We start from the raw sequence: 24,784 nt of genomic DNA, 5'->3' as shown, positions 1-24,784 counted from the left end.
AAAATATGTCCTAGCAGGGCAGCTGGATTTGCCTTCCCAAATACAATCAAAATAAAATTATTTGAATTCATTGATTTCTTTTTAATGAGTAAGGCAACATGATGCAATGGAAAGGACAGTGCAGCAGTGAGGAGCCGTAGTTTTATTTCTGACGTGACCAGTCAGTTGTTTGGCCATTTCATCTACAAGGTGAACAGGTTGGACTAACTCTTCTCTAATGCTTATTCTGGCCCTCATACTGGTTTTGCTGAGGTATATGTCATACAGTCCTTTCATCAGCAATCCAATGAACATAAGAGAATGTCACACACTCAAAAACCATGAGAAAATAACACTCTGGAAAGCTGGGTGTTATTCCCCAAACTTCCTCCACCTGAAATGCATAGTAGTCAGTTGGGCAGCAATAAAGATGAAGAACATGGTTAAGGGCATGCAATGAGTGAGTGATAGCCAGTCATTGGAAATAAAAGCCGTCTCCTGACCCCTGTTCCAGTGTTCTCAATACTGTACCATGTTGTTTCACACGTTAAAAGGAGGTGGGAAAAAAGAATTAAAATTACAATTAATTTTGTACCTCTATAAAATGGATAAAATTATAATACATACCCTACATAGCTGTAGTGAAGATTCAGTACAATAATACTGAAAAAATGCTTAAAAGTATCTGACATTTACAGTAGTAAGTGTTCCATTGATGACAACTATTATTATTACTATCATTATCATTATTATAATCATGTCAGCAGCAGTCATCAGTAATGCCCACGGCACTCTTGAGATAAAGTTGTTCCTTTATTCTACCTGTCTCTCTAACAGCTTGAGGGGTAAAAATCAGAGTGTAGACAGGAGGTGGGCTAGACTGCAGAAAGAAGCAGCCAGGTAGAGGAAGTGATAGAAGGTAGAAGAAAGCGCCGCAGATGAGAAAAATTGCACTTATATTGCAGGGACTAAAGGTAATGGGAGGTAGTATCAGAATTTCCAGGGAACTATGAGTAGTTTAAAAAATGAATAGTCCATATGGACCTAGAAGTTATAATACTAAGTAAAATAAGTGAGACAGAGAAAGACAAATACCAAATCATTCCACTCATATGTGGAACTCAGGAGTTGCACAAACAAACAAAGAAAATAAGAGACAAAAAAAAAAAAAAAAGCAGATTCTTAAATACAGAGAATAAACTGGTGGTTTCCAGAGGGGAGGTGGATGGGGGGGATGGTGAGATAAAGAAGATTAAGAGTATAGTTGTCATGTTGAGCACAAAGTGGTGTTTAGAACTGTTGAAACCTCAGAAAAAAAATAATATAAAATAAAAAAGGAATAGTCTGTGCGTTGTTTTCTATCTTAGCTATGGAAAGAATGCATAAAATTCTTCTTTGCTGGAGCACTGAGAGAGAGAGAACACTGAAAGCAGCATGAGCTAGAAAAAGGTGAGAAACACAACCCAATCACATTAATAAATCAACAAAGATTGCTGTCCTGGAGGAACCTGTGGAGCAAAGCACTGACCTTGGAAATGCAAGCACACTGTTGGGTCGCTTCCCTGAGATCTCTCTGCTAGACAACACGGAGTCCACAGTGTCAGGCCTCTGAAGGACAGAGACAGAAAAGGCTTATACCTGGGGCAGTGGTCCAAGACACAGACACAACCAAAGTACCGGCCGTCTCAGAGGCAAGTCTACCCTGGTACTCTCTATTGTTACTTTTTTGAGTGCTTAAAGTCTAGAGCTTAAAAAGCCAATGAGGAATTATTTCATTTACCACCTGGGTAGTCCCATACCAACGTCACTGATGCTGCCTTTTCTCAAACCATCGCCTCTTTGGAAATTGCCTTCGGAGTTTGTGGCTTCCTTTAAACATCGTTGAGAGGAGAGCCAACTTAATATAAACTATCAGGAAAATGAACAAGCAAGCTAATTTCACATTTGACCCAAATAACTCTAAAACTGGGTGGTTAAGAGAAGAGCTTGAAGTTGATGTGTTCATATTCACATCTCCATATTGTTAAAGTTATGTAGCCTTAGACCCTGGGCATCTGGGGCTAACAATGGGTTCTAATTCACGGGATTTTGGGGTACTGTATGTAAGTGGCTGGCACAGGATAAGCAGTCAACAACTAGCAGCTATTATCATTACTATTACATTAGATAGTAATCACATTATTTTATTATACTAGTATAGAATAATAAACAAAATTACTTTGGGATTAATGACACAGTTTACAAGGCTTTGAAAGGAATTTCCAAAAAGAGGTTTTAAATATGTTTCCACCAAAAGCAGCATCATTGAAATAAACCCACAGCTTCCTAAGAGAACCATTCTGCAGGACAGCACTCAGGTTTAAGTTCTGGGACATTTTGGGGGAAAACAATCACTCTCACCACTTTACAGCAAGTTCCCAAAATGTGTTTCATAGATGTTAACAAGTATTGGATTAACCTGAAGTTCCATGATTCATGATTCAGGCAGTTAAAGTGGCTTCTCTGTAGCCAGACTTCTCAGACCCTTGAACAGGCCTGTGTGCTTTGTGCTTCTGTGCATGAGGTTGATATATGCAGCAGTCCTCCATTGGCTTTGGCCTCCAGATCCTCTTTTCATAGGATCTCTCTCAGGACTACTTTCTGGAAAACGCTCCTTAAAAGTTATGTCTTAGAGTACAGCAGGACAATTAAAATGCTGTCCCCTCTTAGAAATGCATTATTAAAGCTACAGAGTTCCCTAGTATCCCTGAAGATTAGAGATGGGTGAGTGCTTTGGCCTTGTTTCTGGTGGGTTTTCATGGAAAAAGAGGGTTATACCTGTGTGTGTTTCCACTTTACACACACAGGGTCAGTACCTCTCTTTAAGAACCTGCATGAAACCAGATTGTAGAGAAAACACCAACAGCCTTATTTTGCACAACTCTATAACAGAGCTCCATGAGAGAATAAATTAAAGGGTAGAATTTGACCATATTTATAGAATTTCATTTTATTACCTTTTCACTTAAAAATCAGGCTTTTAGGGGCGCCTGGGTGGCTCAGTGGGTTAAAGCCTCTGCCTTCGGCTCAGGTCATGATCCCAGCGTCCTGGGATCGAGCTCTCTGCTCAGAGGGGAGCCTGCTTCCTCCCTTCTCTCTCTGCCTGCCTCTCTGCCTACTTGTGATATGTCTGTCAAATAAATAAATAAAATCTTTTTTTAAAAAATCAGGCTTTTACTCTTTGGGACACAGGATTATCTAATATTCTATGATAATCTAATTCACTTATACCAGCTTTGTTGGTTCCCAGAGGTGAATCTAGGGCACATTAAGCATCCAGTTAGTCCCACTGATTGACTAGTTCACCAGCTCCTTAAATTCTGCTACGTCCAACTTAGCATGAAGATCATACCAGTTACTGAACAGTTAACAATGATGGAGTCAGTTAGAAATTTGTTCCACAATATGGCAAATTAAAAGCTAAAGAAAGGGGCACCTGGGTGACTCAGTGGGTAAAGCCTCTGCCTTCCGCTCGGGTCACGATCCTGGGGTCCTAGGATCGAGCCCCACGTCGGGCTCTCTGCTCAGCAGGGAGCCTGCTTCCGCCTCTCTCTCTGCCTGCCTCTCTGCCTAGTTGTGATCTCTCTCTCTCTGTCAAATAAATAAAATCTTTTTTAAAAAAGTTAAAGAAAGATACATTTCCATGACTCAATTCACTGTAGGTTTTCATTAAAATGCTATAACCAGCAAAAAGAAAAAAAATAGAATGATTATAAAATCTGGTTCTACCACATATTAGCACCCTGACTTCAGTCTCCCCACATAATCTGACCTCCATTTTTCTCATTTATAAAATCAGGATGATGATAATGCCAGTTTGATAAAGTTTTGAACCGCAAATGACATAATACATGTGGAAGAATTTTTAAACTATAAGGTGCTATAAAACATTCAGAATTATGAGTGTTTCTATTACTATTTATGTTTTTCAATTGGCATTGACTCAAAACTTATTTTAAAGTTTCTTTGTCCTTCTAAACTTTGTCAAAGAATTAGTCATCTATAAACAAGGACTTCTTCTTACTTGGGGTAAGTGCCATTTAAAATATGCCAACCTGAATTTTTCTTTTTTTTTTTTCCTTAAAGATTGATTTATTTATTTAAGAGAGAGAGTGTGTGCATGCAAGCCGGAGGAAGAGCAGAGGGAGAGGGAGAGAGAGAATCTCAGACTCCCTACTGAGCATGGAGCCCAATGTGGGACTCAGTCTCGTGACCTTGAGATCATGACCTAAGCTGAAATCAAGGGTCAGTAACTTAACTGACTGAGCCACCCAGGCCCAACTCCACCTGAATTTTTCTTAATAATGACACACACTTAATTCAAAGCTATGATTGGGAGAGGGGTTTGGAGAAGGAAAACATTAATTTACATTTGCTAGGGCTTTCGCCAAAGTCCCACTTCCATCCACAGAACAAAGGAAGTCCTTGTAAAATCTCATCTTCACTTTGTTGCCTTTAATCACAAGGACCCCGATTCCTTTGAAAGTAAATTCCACATTTTGTTTGATGGAAATGGATCGCGATAAAAAAAGCAATGTCTCCTTCACACATCCTTCCACTGTATCCCTACTAAATGGACCCTCCAGGGATATCGTGACAAAATTAAGTGGAACAACGGGGATATCACCTAGAGGAGTAAAAGACAGGGTGGGGGGAAAAAGTAGAAATTACAACAAGGATATATCATAATACACTCACAAGTAATTATTTGATTCTCAGTACTCAAAAATAGACTTGTCCATGTGAACCCCTTAGATGTACGCTACCAATAGACAGTAATAGGCACAATTTTCCCTAAAAGTATATTTTTTTCTTAGAATAAGAACAATTAGCTTTCTAAGCAGTACTGCAGACAAGCTTTTGATTTTATCTTGGAGACACAGTAATAACTAACTGCATCGCTTCATCAGAGTTTTTTCTGAAGTTGTCAGCCTTCTTCTCTCTTAGGACATACTGTAGCAATATTTGCCTATCTCCTCCAGTTATCACACCATTTTGAAATATTTCTAAATATCTATATTTATATATACACTTTATGCCAAGTGTTTTGAAAAGATAGTCATCTTCGGTAGAAGTTACCTTCAAATGAAAGTTTGTCTTATCAGAGGGCACCAGACTGGATAACTTGCTTCTCCTCCCTAATAAGTCCATAAATGATACTGCAGAGGAATATGGTTATATCTAGCATAAAAATAAGCACAGGGTCTGTTCCACTAGAACAATAGTCAGAAAAGGGGGTAAATAACAAAGATGATCAAGATAAATCCAGAAAGAGGCAGTAAACAAGATCCACTAACAGAGGAACAGGATAGGAATAAGATAAGAACATTCTAAACCTTCATTCAGCAAGCATTACTCTACAGCTTTTCTGTCTGATAGTGCTGGCTGATGAGGATTAATATAACTATGAGACATGTATCAGCCCATAGTCTTCTGCACAACTTAATGATGCTTCTATATCACAACCTCTATTTTTATTTTTTATTTTTTCTAAATGTCTTGAAAGAAAAGTCTCTAATGCCTGCCTCTAGATTTTCCTAGATTTTCTCCAATTTCCTCTTCCTTGGTCTCCTTTGCTGATTCCTTCTTCTTCTACTTCTGATAAGATGGTGTTTTATTGTTGTTTGTGTGTGTGTGTGTGTGTGTGTGTGTGTGTGTGTGTTTTTAGATTTTATTTTTATTTATTTGACAGAGAGGGAGATCACAAGTAGGCAGAGAGGCAGGCAGAGAGAGAAGGGGAAGAAGGCTCCCTGCTGAGCAGAGAGCCCGATGTGGGGCTCGATCCCAGGACTCTGGGATCATGACCCGAGCCGAAGTCAGAGGCTTAACCCACTGAGCCACCCAGGTGCCCCTGTGTGTGTGTTTTAAACAAGGCTTTGTCCTTGTCTGTCTCTTCCCCTTATTTCAAATCCTCTCCTAGGTAAATTAATTCAAATCTTGACCTCTAGATTCCATCCCTCTCCTGAGCTCTGGATTCTCTCTACCTAAGTATCCCTACAGGAATTTCAAATTTAACTTATACAAAAGTGAACTCATTATTTTACCTGCCACCCCAACCTGCCTGCCCCTTCATTCCCTGTGGCACTAATGACAAGAACATACATCTATTTTCCAAGAAATCTGAGTCATGCTAAATACCTCCCTGCTTCTTGCTACCTACCGCTCTAAATGGGCAGCCAAATCCCATTAGTTCTCCATATAAAATATGTCATGAATTGACTCCTTCATCTTCCTCCCGATTGCCAATGCCTTCATTCAGGCTTCTATCATATTTCACCAAACTACTGTAATTAAAGATTTTATTTATTTATTTATTTATTTATTTATTTGAGATAGAGACAGAGAGAAAGCACGAGCAGGGGGAAGGGGTAGAGGGAGAGGGAGAAGCAGACTCCCTGCTGAGTAGGGAGCCCCCTGGGGAGCTCAATCCCAGAACCCTGGGATCACCACCTGAGCAGAAGGCAGACACTTAACCAACTGAGACACCCAGGTGCCCTAAAACTACTGTAATTAAAAGAACTATTTTCCTAAACTAAAAACTGGGTTAGAACATTCAAGTCTCTGCTCAAAAATTTTCAATGGCTCTTCTTTGTCTATAGGATGAATTCTGAAGTCCTTATCATACTGCCAAAGGCCCCTCACAATTTGACCACTACCAACCATTTTTGTCTTACCTCCCTCCACTTGCTTCCACATCATATGCCCTGGCCACACAGAAGTACCCATTACTCCTTTCATAGGCTTTACTCCTTCTCTTATTCTTGAATCATTCAAACCGTTCCCAAAATATTTTCCATAGCTTCTCTGCCAGCAAAGTCCTATCATCCTTTAAGACCTCCCGTATATGTCATCTTCCTAACTCTCCCTGAGCAAAGTTGGGCATGCTCTCCTCTCAGCTCCCCTAACACTTGATCCATCAATGCTGCTTTCACAGCATTTAATCATGTTGCAACATTTGCTTTCATATTTATTTCCCATGCTAAATTCTGAGCTCTTCAAAGGAAGGATTATGTCTTGACAATCTTTAAGACTCACTGTATAATGTTTAGTTAGGTAGTTAATTAATGATGAAGAATCATAACCCCAAAGGTAAACTCTAAACAGAACTGTTCTTGTGAATTAATTCAAGCATATATATTTAATTCTGAAATTTCTTCAAACTTGTAAAAAAAAATAATTAACTCCCCAGTCTTGTAAAAAAAAAAAAAAACTACGGATCTAAACTACTTTTTTGAAGCAAACTATGATGGTAAACTAATTCTAAGGAGCAAATGTTTTTGTAAAAAAAAAAAGTTGACTATATTTTCACTTTTTTTGCTAGGTTTTTGATGAATTTGGATATTATATGTCCATAAAACTCTAGGTAAAAATGTCTGAACAGTCCATCAAATCTATCATACAGATTATATGCATAATGAATTCTAAATATAATTTGTTGGTATTTGTTTTTCCAATCTTTCCTTTTTTGATGGGAAGTTTGTCTGAAGATTAACTTTCAGGGAAGTTACAAAAGGCAAGTTTTAGCCTTTTTACCTGCTGACTTCAAGGGTAGACTGTTTCTCTTTGTCCATCTCTCAGTCTGATGCAGGAGCCGATAGTAAGGAAGGTCAAAAGGAACACAGCCCAGAAATCAGGAAGGAAGCCCCCAAAGACCCCTAAGGAGCCAGAGTAGGCATCACTAAGTCCACACACCAAAGCTGGAGCATAAGCAAGCATCCTGTGTCAGGTGGCATGCCTGTTTTGCCTACCACTGTATTTCAAGGTCCTAGAACAAGGCCTGATATATAGTTGGCCCTCAGTAAATATCTGTGGTAAGAGGGAAGAAAGGAAGGGAGGAGGAAGGAGGGAGGGAGGGAGGAAGGAAGATTTTAGGGTGTGAGAGGTATACAAGATGTTCATTAAGTCTGTGGAATTATTAACCTCACTTTTAAATTTTAATAACTTAGATTATGTATGATAGAAACAGTTAGAGGTCTTTTTTCATAGCTAACATGGACTATAATTCTAACCAGAGACCCTAATTAACTTTTTCAATAGCCACATTTAACTTCTTAGAGCCTAAAAAAATGAATAAAGTCTGCACAACTCTGTAATGTGGTATTTATATAAATTTGCCTTGACGTCACTTCAAGTCTTCCCAGGCCTGCCTCTTAAGCCACTGAGGTTTGAATGGCCTGCAGGAAGACTGTCTATTATTTCCTGTGTTGTCCCCCTCCCCCCAAAGGTTCCACATGAAAACTGAGCTCCTCAAATCAGAAACCTGTAAGGTAGCAAGCGAACACACTTTGCCCTTTCATTTTCATCCCCAGGCCAGTTACTTTCTGAGAAAGTCTTAAATATTGAAGAAGTTTACCAGGAATATATATTTTGTTTTGCTTGAGTCCATGAATCTGCACTAACTTCTCTGCCATGATAAACATGGGTCTCTGAATCAGAATAAACTTGTTGTTTCCCACTTCAAGTTTTTGTCTCATGAAAGTGAAAGTTCCAAGTCCTGGAATCTGAACCCCCTGCAAGAAAAAAGGAAGGGGGGGAAGAAAAGGATGACAATCAGAAAAATAAGCCTTAGTACCATTATCCAAAAAAACATGGAAAGAATTAACCATTAAATAGTCAATGATCTCTACAATCTCCTACAGCTATAGCACGTTATGACTTTAAGTTTTCATATAAATATAAATGTAATACATTGATCTCCAATTCTTCTGATATCAGATCTCCCATCTCCATTATCATTCAAAGGCTGTGAGGACTGAGAAAACTTGTATGGATGCCATTGCTACTTTTAATCTATATTTAAGAGTCCTCTTGTCCAGGGCACCTGGGTGGCTCAGTTAAGAGTCTGCCTTTGGCCCAGGTCATGACCCCAGGGTCCTCCAATGGAGCCCCACATGGGGCTCCCTGCTCATCAAGGAGTCTTCTTCTCCCTCTCCATCTGCCTCTCCATCCCCCTCGCACACCCCCACTCACACACACACTCTCTCTCTCTCTCTCTCTCTCTGATAGGAGGACTTTGAGAGGCAGAGCAGGGGGCTTGAGGGTAGGGAAGGAAAAAATGAAACAAGATGGGATTGGGAGGGAGACAAACCATAAGAGACTCTTAATCTCACAAAACAAACTGAGGGTTGCTGGGGGACGGGGTAGGGAGACGGTGGTTGGGTTATGGACATTGGGGAGGGTATATGATATGGTGAGTGCTGTGAAATGTGTAAGCCTGATGATTCACAGACCTGTACCCCCTGGGTCAAATAATACATTATATATTAATAAAAATAATTAATAAAAAATTTTTTAAAGATTCCTCTTGTCCTAAATTGTGTGAAATTCCAAATTTTAATCATTTGCCATTAGAAAGGCAAATGATTTAAGAGGCCATAAGAATCTCTGCTTTCTCATTCCATCTTTTAGGTTTTGTCTCTTATTTAAAATCAGACAATCCAGTATCCAAGGCATATGCTGCAGTGGAATGATCTTGGCTGCTATGTAGAAGCTAATGCTTTTGGCTCTCAAACTGGGTCTCTGTCTCCCTGAAAATATCATATCTCAAGGGTTACAAATGTCTACATACACCATGAAAGAATGCAGGGGAGTGAAGGTAGCCAACCAGAAACTGCAGTGGCTAGAAAGTACAAATCCCATCCAAAGGCTAGAGCCCATTGTTGGCTCCAGTCAAATGTCAGCATGCAGGCATGGAAAAACTGGTATTGTTAAATCTGCTGATTTTTCAAGAAAAGAGAGAAACAGATGCAAAACTTTATATAAACTCTCCAAATTTTAGGTGGTGATGACTAATTCAAATTATCAGAACAAAAAAAAGTATGAAAGGGGCGCCTGGGTGGCTCAGTGGGTTAGGCCGCTGCCTTCAGCTCAGGTCATGATCTCGGGGTCCTGGGATCGAGTCCCGCATCGGGCTCTCTGCTCAGCAGGGAGCCTGCTTCCCTCTCTCTCTCTCTGCCTGCCTCTCTGCCTACTTGTGATCTCTCTCTGTCAAATAAATAAATAAAATCTTTGAAAAAAAAAAAAAAGTATGAAGGATGAATTCGGCCCAAGGGCTGCCATATTGAGACCTCTGAGTAGCATATAAATGTTCCACAACTTCCCAACTCCCCTCCAAACTCCTCAAAGCTCTGACCAGTTCTACGGCATCCAAACTCAAGGCAGGCCAAGATTTCTCATTTTTGGCAAGTTGAGTTCAGTCCCTCATTGTCTTCTTGTATTTCAATGAAAAGCCATTCCCTGCAAGGAGGCAAGACAGGAAGCAATATATCCTTTTATAGCTACGCCAGGAGCTATCTGGTCACAGATAAATAGAATTCATCTAGTTCCTCTACACATAGCCAGGCTAGTCAGTGCTCGGTATCACTAGAAGAGTAGAACTTCTACAAATTCATTACCTAAGAATAAAATCCGTGTTTGTTAAATCTACTATCCATAAGTCAAAAGTGGGAGCATCATAAAATCACAAGACTGAAAGTTAAATTCGGATGGCCGTAAAGTCTGCTATCTTGCTCACAGCAAAATTATACAAGACTAAGGAGGAAAGATCCTTTGGACTCTTGCATTAAACTCAAAGTATAAATCTTACCTTGTGCAGGGATAGCTGCCGTTCCACAAACTCTGACACATTTGCCCAGATAGCAGAGACTTCTGAAATTCAAAGGAAATTAAAAATAATTTATTTAAGCATTCATGTGATAGTATCTGGTGCTAGTATAAAAAAGTAAATATGAAATGCAAAATCAAATAATAGTAATTCCTAATTAATTTAGAATTAGAAGAAAGTAAGGTCATTCCTCAAAGTTAATTTTCCTAATAGCTAAAGCTCACCATTTTAAGTTCTAAAAATGTGCTTAATAATAATAATAATACAATAAACTTTTGAGTAAAATCTTTCTAGGATAAAGGGAACTCTATCACACACTTCTTTTTAATTCTATAAAGGAAATTCTATAAATTCTATAGAAGTGTGACAGAGTTCCTTTTATCCTATAAATAGAGCTAGCCAAGTATAATCTAGACTTTTTTTAAGTTTTTATTTAGGGGTGCCTGGGTGGCTCAGTGGGTTAAGCCTCTGCCTTTGGCTCAGGTCATCATCTCAGGGTCCTGGGATAGAGCCCTGCATCGGGCTCTCTGCTCGGCGGGAATCCTGCTTCCCCCCTCTCTCTGCCTACTTGTGATCTCTCTCTCTGTCAAATAAATAAATAAATAAAAATCTTTTTAAAAATAATAAAGCTTTTATTTAAATTCCAGTTAGTTGGGGTGCCTGGGTGGCTCAGTGGGTTAAAGCCTCTGCCTTCGGCTCAGGTCATGATCCCAGGGTCCTGGGATCGAGCCCCACATCGGGCTCTCTGCTCCGTGGAGAGCCTGCTTTCTCCTCTCTCTCTGCCTGCCTCTCTGCCTACTTGTGATCTCTGTCTGTCAAATAAATTAAAAAAATCTTAAAAAAAAATTCCAGTTAGTTAATGTACAGTGTAATGTTAGTTTCTGGTGTACAATTTAGTGATTCAACACTTCCCTACAACATTCGGTGCTCATCACAAGTTCACCCCCTTATCCCTATCACCTATTTCACCCTCTCCTTGTTTTGATGACATTCAAAAAGCATTTATGGAGCGTCTTCTCTGTGCCATCTGATAAACCTTCATTCGTATACCATCCTATAACACAGGAATAAAGCCAAGCACCACTGAGGCATGAAAGGCTGTTGTCTATATATTAAGTGTCCCTATACTTCTGTTTTGCTTAATTCTTTTGGGGGGGGAGTACTCCCAAATGGTGTGTGTGTGTGTGATCTTTCTGCACAACCTTGCCCAGACAATAAACTCCATGACAGCTGGGACCTAAGTTCTTTGGTGCACTGAGTCTTTGTGTACCATCAACAGTAGCCTGCAGTAGCCTTCCATATTTTTTAAATGTGTTATGCCCATAAAACATCATTACTAAACCTATAAAAATATATATTCTTTTTTTAATGGAGATTCAATTGACATATAATATTATACTAGTTTCAAGTATACAACATTATTTGATATTTGTCTATATTGCAAAATCATCACCATGTTTTTGCTTAATTTTTGACTTGCTTTTCATTCTCATTTGTTACTCTTAAGACAAACTGTCACCGCTCTGCTGCGAGGGCTCTGCAGACCTCCTGCCTAATCCTAAATTACTGCTTCAAATGTACCTAATTTACTGTAACAAATATACTAATACTATCTCTAAAACAATAATTTTTAACAACAGAACTTAGGGTAGGGACCCAAGGTCTTGAATCAGTGCATAGACTTCTCCCTATCTGCTTTGAATGATCGGAGAGAGGTCTTCCATGTTTTTCTTGTTCTGAGATATGTTCCCAAAAAAAATGTGGCAGAAAAATAAGTAGTTGCCAATAACTAGTGTTAAATATGGGATATGAGGATATACTCTAGGTATAACCAATATTTAGAAATACAGAGACTTGGCGGCCGCCACTGTGTAGGATGGACTTCGCTGGCTTGTGTACCTCACTCCATTTTCTCTGCAACCAAGTCTGACAGCCCGGACAGGACTTAGAGAAATTCAGTAAGGTGAAATTGAACAAGGCAGAAACACAGAAGAAAAATCCACTGCCTTCAAGAGAAACGACTGAACAGGAGAAGCAAGCAGGGAATCTTAATGAGGCATGCGCAGCCAATATGCACGGCACGTTCCACAAGCATTGCTTTCTTACTTCTTTTCAGCTGTTTAACTTTGTCAGAGGCAAACACATTGGATCAAGTTTAAACGGCTGTGCTGCCCCTTTTCACATCAAAGAATCAAGAACTACTGACAGTGAAAGCTGCGCTTGCCTCTGCCATCTGCCTGTCTGGCTGGCAGGCAAGGAAAAGAACTCGCATGTTGGTGAAGGAAGAAGCTGGGTCGGAGGACAGTGAAATCTAGAGTAAAAATGCAGCTGGTCAAGGTGTCCTGCAGGCTGTAAGATGCAGTTTAATCAGAGTGCCATTTTTTTGTTCAACAATTTTAATCATGGGAATGCACCATTTTTAAATATGCAAATTAAAAAATTTTAAACCTGGAAAAGAAAAAGAAATACAGAAAATTAAGTCTGTGTTGACATCTCCATTCCAAACCCAATGATGCGTATTAAAGATACTTTCCAGGGGCACCTGAGTGACTCAGTTCATTGAGCATCTGACTCTCAATTTCAGCTCCAGTCAAGATCCCATGGTTGTGGGATCCAGCCTCTTGGGTTCTGCGCTCAGATTCTCTCTCCTTCTGCCCCTCCCCCAGCTTGTGCATGCGTGCTCTCTCAAGTAAATAAATAAAATCTTTAAAAAAAAAAAAAAAAGAGGGGCACCTGGGTGGCTCAGTGGTTTAAAGCCTCTGCCTTCAGCTCAGGTCATGATCTCAGGGTCCTAGGATCAAGCCCCGCATCGGGCTCTCTGCTCAGCGGGGAGCCTGTTTCCCTTCCTCTCTCTCTGCCTACTTGTGATCTCTGTCTGTCAAATAAATAAATAAAATCTTTAAAAAAAAAAAAGATACTTTTCATTGAGGAACTCTTTGCAAATCAAGAGTGTTGAGTTTTAATTCTCAAAATAAAAGATCAAGAACAGTAACATTTACCAGGTTGCCACTTTGGGATATGGGCACAGTTGGTGATAAAAGACCAATTCTCTTTCCACTTTGGAAACTGCTTGATTTATTGCTATACCTTTTATTACTTTTTTTCCTTTTTAAAAATTTAAATTCAATTAATTAACATATAATGGATTATTTGTCTCAGGGGCACTGGTCTGTGATTCATCAGTCTTGTGTAATATCAGTGCTCATTCCATCACATGTCCTCCTTAATGTCCATCACCCAGTTACCCTCTCCCTCCACCTGCCCCCGCTCCAGCAACCCTCAGTTCATTTCCTATGATTAAGAGCCTCTTATGGTTTATCTCCCTCTCTGGTTTCATCTTGTTTCATTTTTCCTCTCTTCCCCTACGATCCTCTGCTTTGTTTCTTAAATCCCAGATATCAGTGAGATCATATGATAATTGGTTTTCTCTGATTGGACATATTTTGCTTAGCATAATATACAACTTTTATTTCTAATGGCTTAAACCACTAGCTAAAGCAGGGAAATTGCAATCTTTTAATTCCAATATATCAGGATTATAAGTATTTTTATTAATATGAGAGAGGAGGGGACGCCTGGGTGGCTCAGTTGGTTAAGCCACTGCCTTTGGCTCAGGTCATGATCCCAGGATCCTGGGATCGAGTCCTGCATCGGGCTCCTTGCTCAGCAGGGAGCCTGCTTCTCTCACTGCCTCTGCCTGCCTCTCTGCCTGCTTGTGTGTACTTACTCTCTCTCTCTCTCTGGCAAATAAATAAAAAAAAATCTTAAAAAAAAATATGCGAGAGGAGGAATAGGTTAGGCAATGAGAAGTAGTAGTGATTCTCATAGGCATCAGGGAGCAAGCTGGGTCATGGAAATTCACTCACCCACCAAGAAAACTAGGGTTGCATGCTATAGCGAACCAAGTGACAAGATCATAACCAAGTTTTCCCTCCACTCTGCTTCATCCTCCTGTATTCCTCCCTCTTGCCCACCACCATAGACAAAAGAATTCTACTTCTGGCAGCTAAGAACTAAGAAGGTCTTTCAACTGATCCCAATTGTATGCTGAATTAAAATTTTCTTCATGACCAAAAACGTCATTAATTTACTAACAATACAGAATCTTCATAATACCCACATTTACAGGGAGACCTTTCAAAGTTTTTAAGTCAAAACTATTAAGTCTTTCACCTAGACTCATGATATGCAGCTCAAATTTCAGGAAAACAATCTATACCAAAAGGAAATGATTTAATTAGAGCCAGGAGAAACTATATAGCTTGCAACCAAACTAATGAAAAGACTTGACCGAGCTTAACTGGAAATTTGAGGATCACCTTTCTTCATTTGGATGATATATTCAAGTCACGTTGTTTCACTCTATACAATCTAATGGGCAAAGTTATACAAGAGCAGTTTATTATTTAAAATTGAAATTTGATATTTTTTTTAAAATTTTATTTATTTATTTGACAGAGATCACAAGTAGGCAGAGAGGCAGGCAGAGAGAGGGGGAAGCAGGTTCCCCGCTGAGCAGAGAGCCCGATGCGGGGCTCCATCCCAGGACCCTGGGATCATGACCTGAGCCGAAGGCAGAGGCTTAACCCACTGAGCCACCCAGGTGCCCCTGAAATTTGCTATTTCTTACTGAAGAAAAAAGAAAGCTTGCACATCATCCCCTTTAGGAAGCTTTAGGGTCCTGCCCTTCGGCTGAAATAGGTAGATTCTAATATCTTACAAACTATGATTTTTAACTTTGATTTTTCTGGCATCCCAAAATCAGAGAGGGCATCATTTAATCTCAAAACAAAAAGAATTGTAATCCAGTCTATGAAGCAAGTTAAAGAATATGCTACTTTTATATTTTAGAGAAAGCTGGGGTAATTATTTATTTTAATCAAATACTGAAATCCCATGAATCACTATTATAAAGAAATAATCGCTGGATGTACTTTCTGTACTCAGTTCAACCATCATTTGACTTCAAATTCTAAACACTTTATGCATTCAAAACCATATTTTTAAACACAGTGCCAAGTAGCAGGAATTCTCTGTTTTATATATGATCATTATAAAAAAAGAACTGTGTCCATTATGTAAATTATAGAATAATATATGCTAGAAATAGATATTAATACCAAATATAAAAGATAAGCTCCCTGACTTCATAAGACATCTTCTAAAATTAAAATACTGACACACAAAGCAAAATATTCAAGAGTGATCTGAACAAAGAAACATATTTCCAGAGCAAAGTGCAGTGAAAAGATCAGTGTGTCACACTGAAGACCTACAGCCTTCCTGCCTCCGACGACTGCTAACTATGTAGTCTTCACAAGTTTGACTCAGTTCATATCCATAAAATGATGACAGGACCTTTGAAGTATCATAACTATGTAATACTAAACTTCGGTGAAACATATGGAAACAACAGGACTTAATATGTACAATGATGAAAAATTAATTTTTTTGTTTTCCTGAAATTGGAATTTTATCCTTATCTCCTTCACAATGGGTCATTTGTGAATGTTAATAAGTAGTTATTTGACTTCTATTTCTGTCCTTCAACCAATAAAGTTCTTACTGAGGTCACCAATGGTCTCCTTGTCAACAGATTAAATAGATATGTTTAATTTTCACCTCTCTGACCCCTCAGTCATATTTAACGCTGATGACCACTCTGTCCTCCTTTAAACACCTCTCCTGTTAGCTTTTGTGACAACTACCGTCTCCTGGGTTTTCTGCCTACCTGTATAACCATTTTCTCCCATTCTCCTTTGAAAGCTCATCTTCCTCAACTCAGCCATTAAATGCTGGAATTTTGGGGCACCTGGGTGGCTCAGTTGGTTAAGCGTCTGCCTTCAGTTCAGGTCATACCCCAGGGTCCTGGGATCGAGTCCCGAATGGGGGCCCCTACTAAGCAAGAAGTCTGCTTCTCCCTCTCCCTCTGCCCCTCCCCTCCCCTCCCACCCTGCTCATGCTGTCTCTCTCTCTCTCAAATGGATAAATAAGGGGCGCCTGGGTGGCTCAGTGGGTTAAGCCTCTGCTTTCAGCTTAGGTCATGGTCTCAGGGTCCTGGGATCAAGCCCCGCATCGGGCTCTCTGCTCAGCGGGGAGCCTGCTTCCCCCTTTCTCTCTCTGCCTACTTGTGATGTCTCTGTCAAATAAATAAATAAAATCTTTTAAAAAATGGATAAATAAAATCTTATAAATAAATAAATAAAATGTTGACATTTTCAAAGGTACAGCCCTCGACCTTCTTTCTTCACTCCAGACTCTTCTTAAGCAGTCACATCCATGCTCAGGGCTTTAATCATCACCAAAATGCTGATGACTCCCAAGTGTTTTTTTAGAAGCCCAGAAACTCTCCCCATTTTTAGGTTCTAGACACATGTATCCCACTGCCTCTTTGGGTATGTCACTGAGACACTTCATGTGCTCAAAACCAGCATCTTCTGGGTCCCTGGGTGGCTCAGTTGGTTGAGTGACTGCCTTCAGCTTGGGTCATGATCCTGGAGTCCCAGGATCGGGTCCCACATAGGGCTCCCTGCTCAGCAGGGAATCTGCTTCTCCCTCTGACCCTCTACCCTCTCATGCTCTCTCTCTCCCTTTGATTCTCTCTCTCTCTCTCTCTCTCAAATAAATACATTTTTTAAAAAAACATAGCAAACAAACAAAAACCCAGCATCTTCCTTCCCTTAAATCTTGCCCTATATCCAAGGTTTCAATCTCAATGACTGTCATCACCATCTATTCAATTATATAAGCCAAGAACTCAGAACTCATCCTTGAGACTTCCTTTCTCTCTCACCCTCCTACCCAGCCCACCACCGCAATCTGTAAATTTTGTCTCTAAAGAGCCTTACAGTCTGTCTTCTTTTCTCCACTTTTACTGCTACCAGTTTAGACCACGCTACCCTTTATTCCCACTTAAGTGACTGTTCTAGGCGTTCTTAACCCTCCAATTCATTCACTGGCAACAAGAGCAATCTTTTTCAAAACACAAACTTGATCGTGGTGCCCGGGTGGCTCAGTGGGTTAAAACCTCTGCCTTCAGCTCAGGTCTTGATCCCCGAGTCCCAGGATGGAGCCCCACATCGGGCTCTCTGCTCAGCAGGGAGCCTGCTTCCCCCCCACCCCATCTCTCTGCCTGCCTCTCTGCCTACTTGTGATCTCTGTCGAATAAATAAAATCTTTAAAACAAAACAAAACAAGAAACCCCACAAACTTGATCATGTCATTCAACCCCTCCTTTAGCTTCATGCAAAACACGTAGGGGCCTTTAATCAGGCTTAAAATAAGGACCACTATCCTTAATATGATTTACATGCATCGCCTGACCCCTCCATTTCTCTCCAGCCTCCTTTAGAACACACGCACCTCCCACACTTACAGAGAAGCCATCTTGACTTCCCTTCAGCCCCGCAGTCACACCAGGCTCCCTCTTGTCAACATCTCTTGTTACCCCCCCTGCCACGCACACTGCCGCCTCCCTGCACTCCCCACTCCCCTGATCCGTTTCATCTATTTCACAGCAACTCCTTCTTCACATCTCAGCTCGAATGTTCTCTTCTTCAGCAAATCTTGACACATATCCCCATCCTCCCCCTGAGTAAAAGTTCCCAGTGTACCATGCACCTGCACCCATAGCACTTACTAATTGTAAAGTAGTATTTATTTCTGTGATTATTTGGTTAATGTGTATCTCTTCCCTCAATAGACTATGAATTCCAAGGTTTTTGCTCACCATCAGTTCTCTAGTACCTAACACATAGTAGGTTCTCAAAATCACTCACATAAATAAATTCTATATAAATTTATAAATATGGCAAATATTTTTAATCCATAAAACCATTATATTTAATGCTTCTTTTAGAATTATTATAATGGGAAAAAATAGGAGTGATGCAGGGGAAAGAAAAGAGGCATCTACTCCTATTTATTTTTGTCTTCTTAAGTCATTTGGTTAAAGCATAGGCAACGTCCCTAAGTTACAATGACTTGATAGTAACAATAGTGTCCATTTCCAGAAAACCAAGGGCTCCCATTGCTTCCAGACATCTCAGTGTCACTTTAGGGGGATTCTTCCAAGAAAGTATGTTTTTGATCAAGCCTAGTAAGCTTTCTGTAAGACGTTGCCATGTCTTCTTCCAACCACCCTGTTCCTTTTATGGTCCTCTCACTTAACCCCAAAACATCAAGGGCAACAAAAGTAGCCTTTTCTTTCATGAAGTCTAGGAAGGAGCCATTTGGGGTGGTTGTTTTTAGCTAACATTTATTGAGCACTTACTTTGTGCTAGTCCCCAAGTTAAGACATTATCTCTTTTAATCAAAATCCTCACCTGGCCCCTTTCTCTCATTAAGGCAGTCAATAAAGAAACTGTCTCTGGGCATCCAGTGTAAGCCTGCTGTGATTGCCAGCTGGTTGCCAAGACAACCTGGTCACTCCAGAGGATAAGGAAGGAGATTCTCTGCCTTTCCCTAATCGGGTTAAGATTCAGCTCCCAGGGCCCTCACCCCACATCGCTTACCCTCTTGGCTCAGCGACAGCAGCGTAGGCAGCACCTGTCTGCCCAGGTCTTGCATGGAAGGGACGATGGTGTCCAACATTGCAGGTCTGTCTCCAGTTGGCTTGGTGCTCAGTCCTCAATGGGTCTCTTCTTCCTTCTTTATACGGAGTTTGTACAAAATTGATTTTCCCACCCTCCAATCTCCTCTCCTCAGAGCTTTGGATGTGCCTTAAAAATAAAAATTACCAAATCTTGATTTTTTTTTTTCTTTCTTAAACGCTGTTTCTCACTGTCTATTCCTCCATGTGCTGACTTTCCCTGAGTGACTCCCACCACAGGAACCCAAGAGCTGTCCCGAACCAGTATGCAAATCCAAGCCCTCCCTCCGGGCCACCGAGAGGTACCATGAGAGGGTGAGCGGGAGCCTAGAGCCGGCAAGGAGGACGAAGGCCACAGGGAGGGAGAGGTGTGTTGCTAGGACGCGACAAAGGCTTGCTGCGTTGCTAGGATGTCAAAGAATGGCCTTGGCCCCGCCTCCTATGATGGGTCGCTCCAAGTTGCCCTGGTGATTCCGGAGCTTCCAACAGCGAGGTTGGGGAGTAACTTCACGTTTTTTCTTTCCCTTCTTACCCTGAACAGCGACGAGACTTCCTCGCTTTTGTAACCACCTTGGACCAGTTTGGGAATACCTTTTAACCCTAGTGGTGGACATTTGAGTCTCCAGATCTGTGCGAGGACTGCAGTTTGAACTGGACTTTTTTCCTCGCGTTTGGTTTGCCCTGGGCTCTCTCCAGAGGAGATGGACAGAGGACCGACGTTTCTCTTTTTTAATTTCCTTTACACTGCACGAATGTCATCCTACAGACTTGTTTTAATACTCTTCCCTCTGCCGAGAACGAATTATCCCAAAGTGAACACACACATAAGCCCCACCCAGGTCAAGAAACAACTCTTGCATCCATCACTCACTACTCAAAATTAGGCAAGCTACCCCACCTGAGATTCTCTATGAAAACAGAGTTAATAAAACAGAAGTCACACAGAATTATTTTCCCAAAGTGTTCCACAGAATACTAACTTCTTATGGTACAAATAAATGATAAGTGGAAAAAGGAAGGGAAGGAGAGGAAGGAAGCTCTATCACCACAGAAACACCTCATTTCCCCTCCAGGCATTATTCCACAAACACTATAAATTTATTTGCCTGTGTTTGAACTTTTGGAATCATATAGTATTATTATTTTGTGTGTGGCTCTGTCATTCAACATTATGTTCGTGAGATTCCCCACGGCTTCTGTAGGAGCAATTTGTTCATCTTCACTGTTGCATATTATTCCTGTGTGTGAATATGGCACAATTCATCCATTCCACTGCTGAGGGAACATCTGAGTTACTTCCATTTGGGGCTAATAGGAACAATGTTGCTGTAAATCTTTTTAATTAACATATAATGTATTACTTGTTTCAGAGGTACATTTCTCTATGCTGCAAATATTCTTGAACAAAACTGTGATGCACATACATACTCATTTCTGATGTGTAGACAATTAGGAGTAGACTGCTGGGTCATAGGAAGTGCAGATTTTAACACATGCCAAGAAGATTTTCAAAGTGACTGTTGCAATGGTGGTGGGAGGGAGAAACTTCTGGCACTTAGTGTGAACAGAAACTAGGGAGGCCTGATGGCCTGCAATGTACAGGACAGTCCTATACAGTGAAGACTGTCCCACATTCTGCACTATGTTGAAATATCTCATCAGATGTCCCCATGTAAGAAAAAAGGGGGCTGCTTATGAACCTAGGGGGAAAAAAACACTTAAAGTGCAAATACAAAGAAGTTTTTCCTTAATTTCAATATCACTTAATTTCCTAGAAATCCAAAATCCAAGGAAACTGGGGAATTATGCCCTTTTTTTCAGGATTTAAGATTATGCCTTTTCTTTTTCAGGAATTTAGAAGAATTCTTCCTATTTAGGAAAACTATAATCATTATGATCGATGAGGCTGGTGGCATCTGAGTAGCCAACACAGCAGAGCCAGACTGCATTTGCTGTTGTGGCATTCACGGTGATCCCTTCTGTGGGTAAAAGCATGTGGCAACTTCACTGGCCTTCCAGCATAATCATGCCTAGACACATGTATATTAAAATATATATTATTTTACTATACATTACTTACATTATACTAGAATTTGGACTTTATAGTCATTTATTTTTAAGGAGGCTCCACGCCCAACATGGAGCCCAAGGTGGGGCTTGAACGCATGATCCTGATGTTGAGACCTGAGCTGAGATCAAGAGTCAGATGTTTAACCTACAGAGCCATCCAGGTGCTCCCTTTATATTCACTTTTAAATGGTATAGGTAAATAAGCTGTATTATCTACAAACCTCACTTCAGGATAGTAACAAGGCATTCAGGCAAAATATTTGTTACAGAAAAGAATCATTGTGTCTAATAGGACTGAGAAAATCTGTGCTAAAAAATGATAAGCTCAAGGCGCCTGGGTGGCTCAGTTGGGTTAAGCCTCTGCCTTTGGCTCAGGTCATGATCTCAGGGTCCTGGGATCAAGCCCCACATTGCGCTCTCTGCTCAGCAGGGAGCCTGCTTCCCCCTCTCTCTCTGCCTGCTGTTCTGCCTACTTGTGATCTCTCTCTCTCTGTGATAAATAAATAAAATCTTTTTTAAAATATAATAAAATAAATAAAAAATGACAGGCTCGGGTGTCTGGATGGCTCAGTGGGTTAAAGCCTCTGCCTTTAGCTCATTGCCTTTAGCACATTGCGTTCACAAGCTCTGTGCACCACATTCGGGCATTTAAAAATTAAAACTTCCTAACCCATGGGGCGCCTGGGTGACTCAGTGGGTTAAGCCTCTGCTTTCAGCTCAGGTCATGATCTCAGGGTCCTGGGATCGAGCCCCACATCAGGCTCTCTGCTCAGCAGCGGGCCTGCTTCCCCCTCTCTCTGCCTGCCTCTCTGCCTACTTGTGATCTCTCTCTGTGTTGAATAAATAAATAAAATCTTTAAAAAAAAAAAAAAGATACCAACTTCCTAACCCATTAGAAACACCATATAGAATAGTGGTTAAGAGCTTGGGTTTAAGAATCAATTCTTCAACTAAAATTTGTTGAGCTCCTTATTATGTGCCAGGCTGTACTATGCACAGTGGTATAATAAACAGTAACACAGCCAAGAGCCCACCATCACAGAGATCATAGACTAGTGGAAGACACAAATAACAAAATATAAACACTGTAAGTACTGCAAAGGGAAATAGGGCAGGACAATTGGACACAGAGTGAGGAGGCTACTTAGAAAGTCTTCTCTGAGCTGACATTTGAGCAGAGAGCTGAATGACGTAAAGAAGCCAGACATGGGAATATTTAATGGAACGGTAAGTACTAGACATTTAATTTTCTATTCTGGAAACATTGGGCAAACTGTTTGATTTCCTTGAGTCTTAGTTTTATCATCAGTAAAGTAAGGATCATAATAACTCCATGTTAAAAATAATAATAATAATAATAATAATAACTCCATGTTACATTAAGGATTGAATGAGATAATGATGTAAAGTGCTAACACAGTATTTGACGTGTATCATATGGAGACAATAAATAATTGCCTAAATCACTGAATAAGATAGAAACAGAATGAATGCATCAGGACTACAGGAGATAGGCTTTTTTTTACTCTTCTATATATACAGTGTAGGTATTCCATAAGCATTTGGGGTTCTGTGTATTCGAATACACCTGTTTTGAAATGCGTCTCTTCCAAGACAGCTCTAGCACAGAAAAAGAAAAGATGGGAAAATGAGGAAGCTAGGGAATAAAGAATTGGCTACAGAAAACAGAGGGAATACCAGGGGATAGATTCAGAGTAGTTATTCTAAACAGTTCACTTTTCCAAGTTAGGTCATGGATGCAGAATTGAGAAGAGCCAGATAACAAGCTAAACAATTAAACAGTTGAATCTAAACTGATGCATATACATTGGACACCTTTGTTCATCTTGTTTCCTCTTCCTAAAATACTCTCTCTCTCTCCATTCCCAACCCATCTCCTGTGGTTCCTGTAAGGCACTGTGCTTTCTCAAGCATCTCTACCTCTTTGGTGGTTCTTTCTTAAGTTGGAATTCCCCTCTTAATTTCTAACAGGTCCTTGTGCCCAAATCTCAGCTGTTTTTAGGAAACTTTGGCCTCCCTATCTGTACAGATTGGTTGGTATCTCTCATCTGGGCTCACATTTCTCCCCCTCAATAGGACCTCAGTATTTCTTGAGTGATTGTTACATGAAAGCACTTTGTCAACAGCAAGTGTTTGAGAATAACCCCAGAATCCACAACATATTATTTACACAGGAAGTACCCCCTGGTGGTGAAAGAGGGTTACTATACTTCTATGTCACTAAGATGTGCTTTCCATACTGAGCTTTCAGAGCTTTAAAGATCATGTACAAAAGCCGTGATGACTTGTTTGTAGATGTACCTGTTGCCAAAAAATAATATTTCTTGAATGAATGTTTCCTGTTCTTTTACCTACTGCTTTTTTTTTTTAACTCTCTTCCCCATTACCTCCCATCATCGCTTTTCAATCCCCTTCTCCTACATTTCAGTTGGTCCATTGAAAACACAGTTCCGGTTGGCATTTGTTTTGTTTTGGCTGCCCTATGAGCATCCAGATTTCCTTTTGAAATTCACACATTCAGACTGTGTGTAATCTCTGTAAGGCAGTAATTCCTGGTGACCCATTCCATTACTGAAGCTGAAGGAAAAAAAATCCTTGCCTTCCTTGACTCAGCAGGGCCAGGAGCCAGGCATGTGACCCAAGCATAATTATCAGGTGCTCTTTCTTGGACTCAAGATTGTTGAACCCATGGCAGAAACAACAGCAAAGTCTGGAAGATGTATACTGCAAGGATGGTGTTCCCTCCTCACTGTTCTACTTTATGATAAGTGCCAGGATTCCTAATGCCCAGCGCTCCACAACCCCCTTGATTCCTGGCCATTTCCAAGTCTCTGTCTCCCAGCTCCCATTAGTCTGTATGCTTCCTAACCATCTTCCAATAATTCCCTTCTCCTTAAGATAGCTCAAGTCAATATCTGTGGTCCTGTCTGCTTACAACTTTGTAAAACAATTAAGTCAGACTAGCGTGGTGTCAGAAAATGAAACTATACATCCTCCCATCCCATTATCAGAGAATATACTTGAGCGTTAAGGAGAAACATTTAAATCCTAGCTTTAGTTAGTCATGTGGCTTAAGCAGAGCCACATGAGTAATTAACCTGAGGGTCCCCGAAATGAAAACCAGAAAAAGAAAGGGGCAAATGTCAGTAGGAAGATTAGATGTTTCTAATGTAGATTAGATTCGGTAGTCCTAGAATAGAAATCAATCCTCATAATAGCATACTAATTTAAGGCATTTTAGGAGAAACCCAGCTGCAGCTGGGAAGCACTCAATGGATTCCCCTGCTCTTCCCCACTTTACAGAACCTCTCTGCCTGCAGAGACAAATGGCAGAGAAAAGTAGGACCACATGTATGCATCCAGTGAGTAGATTATGCAAGAGCATTTATGAGACACAAAAGAAACTAGGGCTTAAAACTTCTTTATTCTGTGGATTGAAGAGTGGCTTGTTCAAAAGACAAAGAAACAAGGATAATCTCTCC

At 40.4% G+C, this 24,784-nt stretch overlaps 1 protein-coding gene across 2 annotated transcripts in view; it reads right to left on the bottom strand.

Annotated features, from left to right (window-relative positions):
- Positions 1-19,213, bottom strand: part of CCDC81 (coiled-coil domain containing 81) — a gene marked incomplete at both ends in the record, with an annotated part of 42,351 nt that extends 23,138 nt beyond the window's left edge. The window contains 5 exons of one of the 2 annotated variants that reach the window (XM_080817514.1): positions 1,508-1,587; positions 4,389-4,645; positions 8,372-8,528; positions 10,604-10,665; positions 19,135-19,213. In XM_080817514.1, coding sequence (XP_080673640.1) covers positions 1,508-1,587; positions 4,389-4,645; positions 8,372-8,528; positions 10,604-10,665; positions 19,135-19,213 — 635 coding nt within the window. The remainder of the gene's footprint in view (positions 1-1,507; positions 1,588-4,388; positions 4,646-8,371; positions 8,529-10,603; positions 10,666-19,134) is intronic. The other variant, XM_080817515.1, reaches the window with a different exon arrangement.
- Positions 19,214-24,784: the final 5,571 nt, after the last annotated feature.

The sequence above is a fragment of the Martes martes genome (assembly GCF_963455335.1).
Source record: "Martes martes genome assembly, chromosome: 10".
Taxonomy (NCBI): Eukaryota; Metazoa; Chordata; class Mammalia; order Carnivora; family Mustelidae; genus Martes; species Martes martes.
The sequence above is the reverse complement of the archived record's forward strand: the minus strand, read 5'-3'. Positions and strand labels throughout refer to the sequence as shown.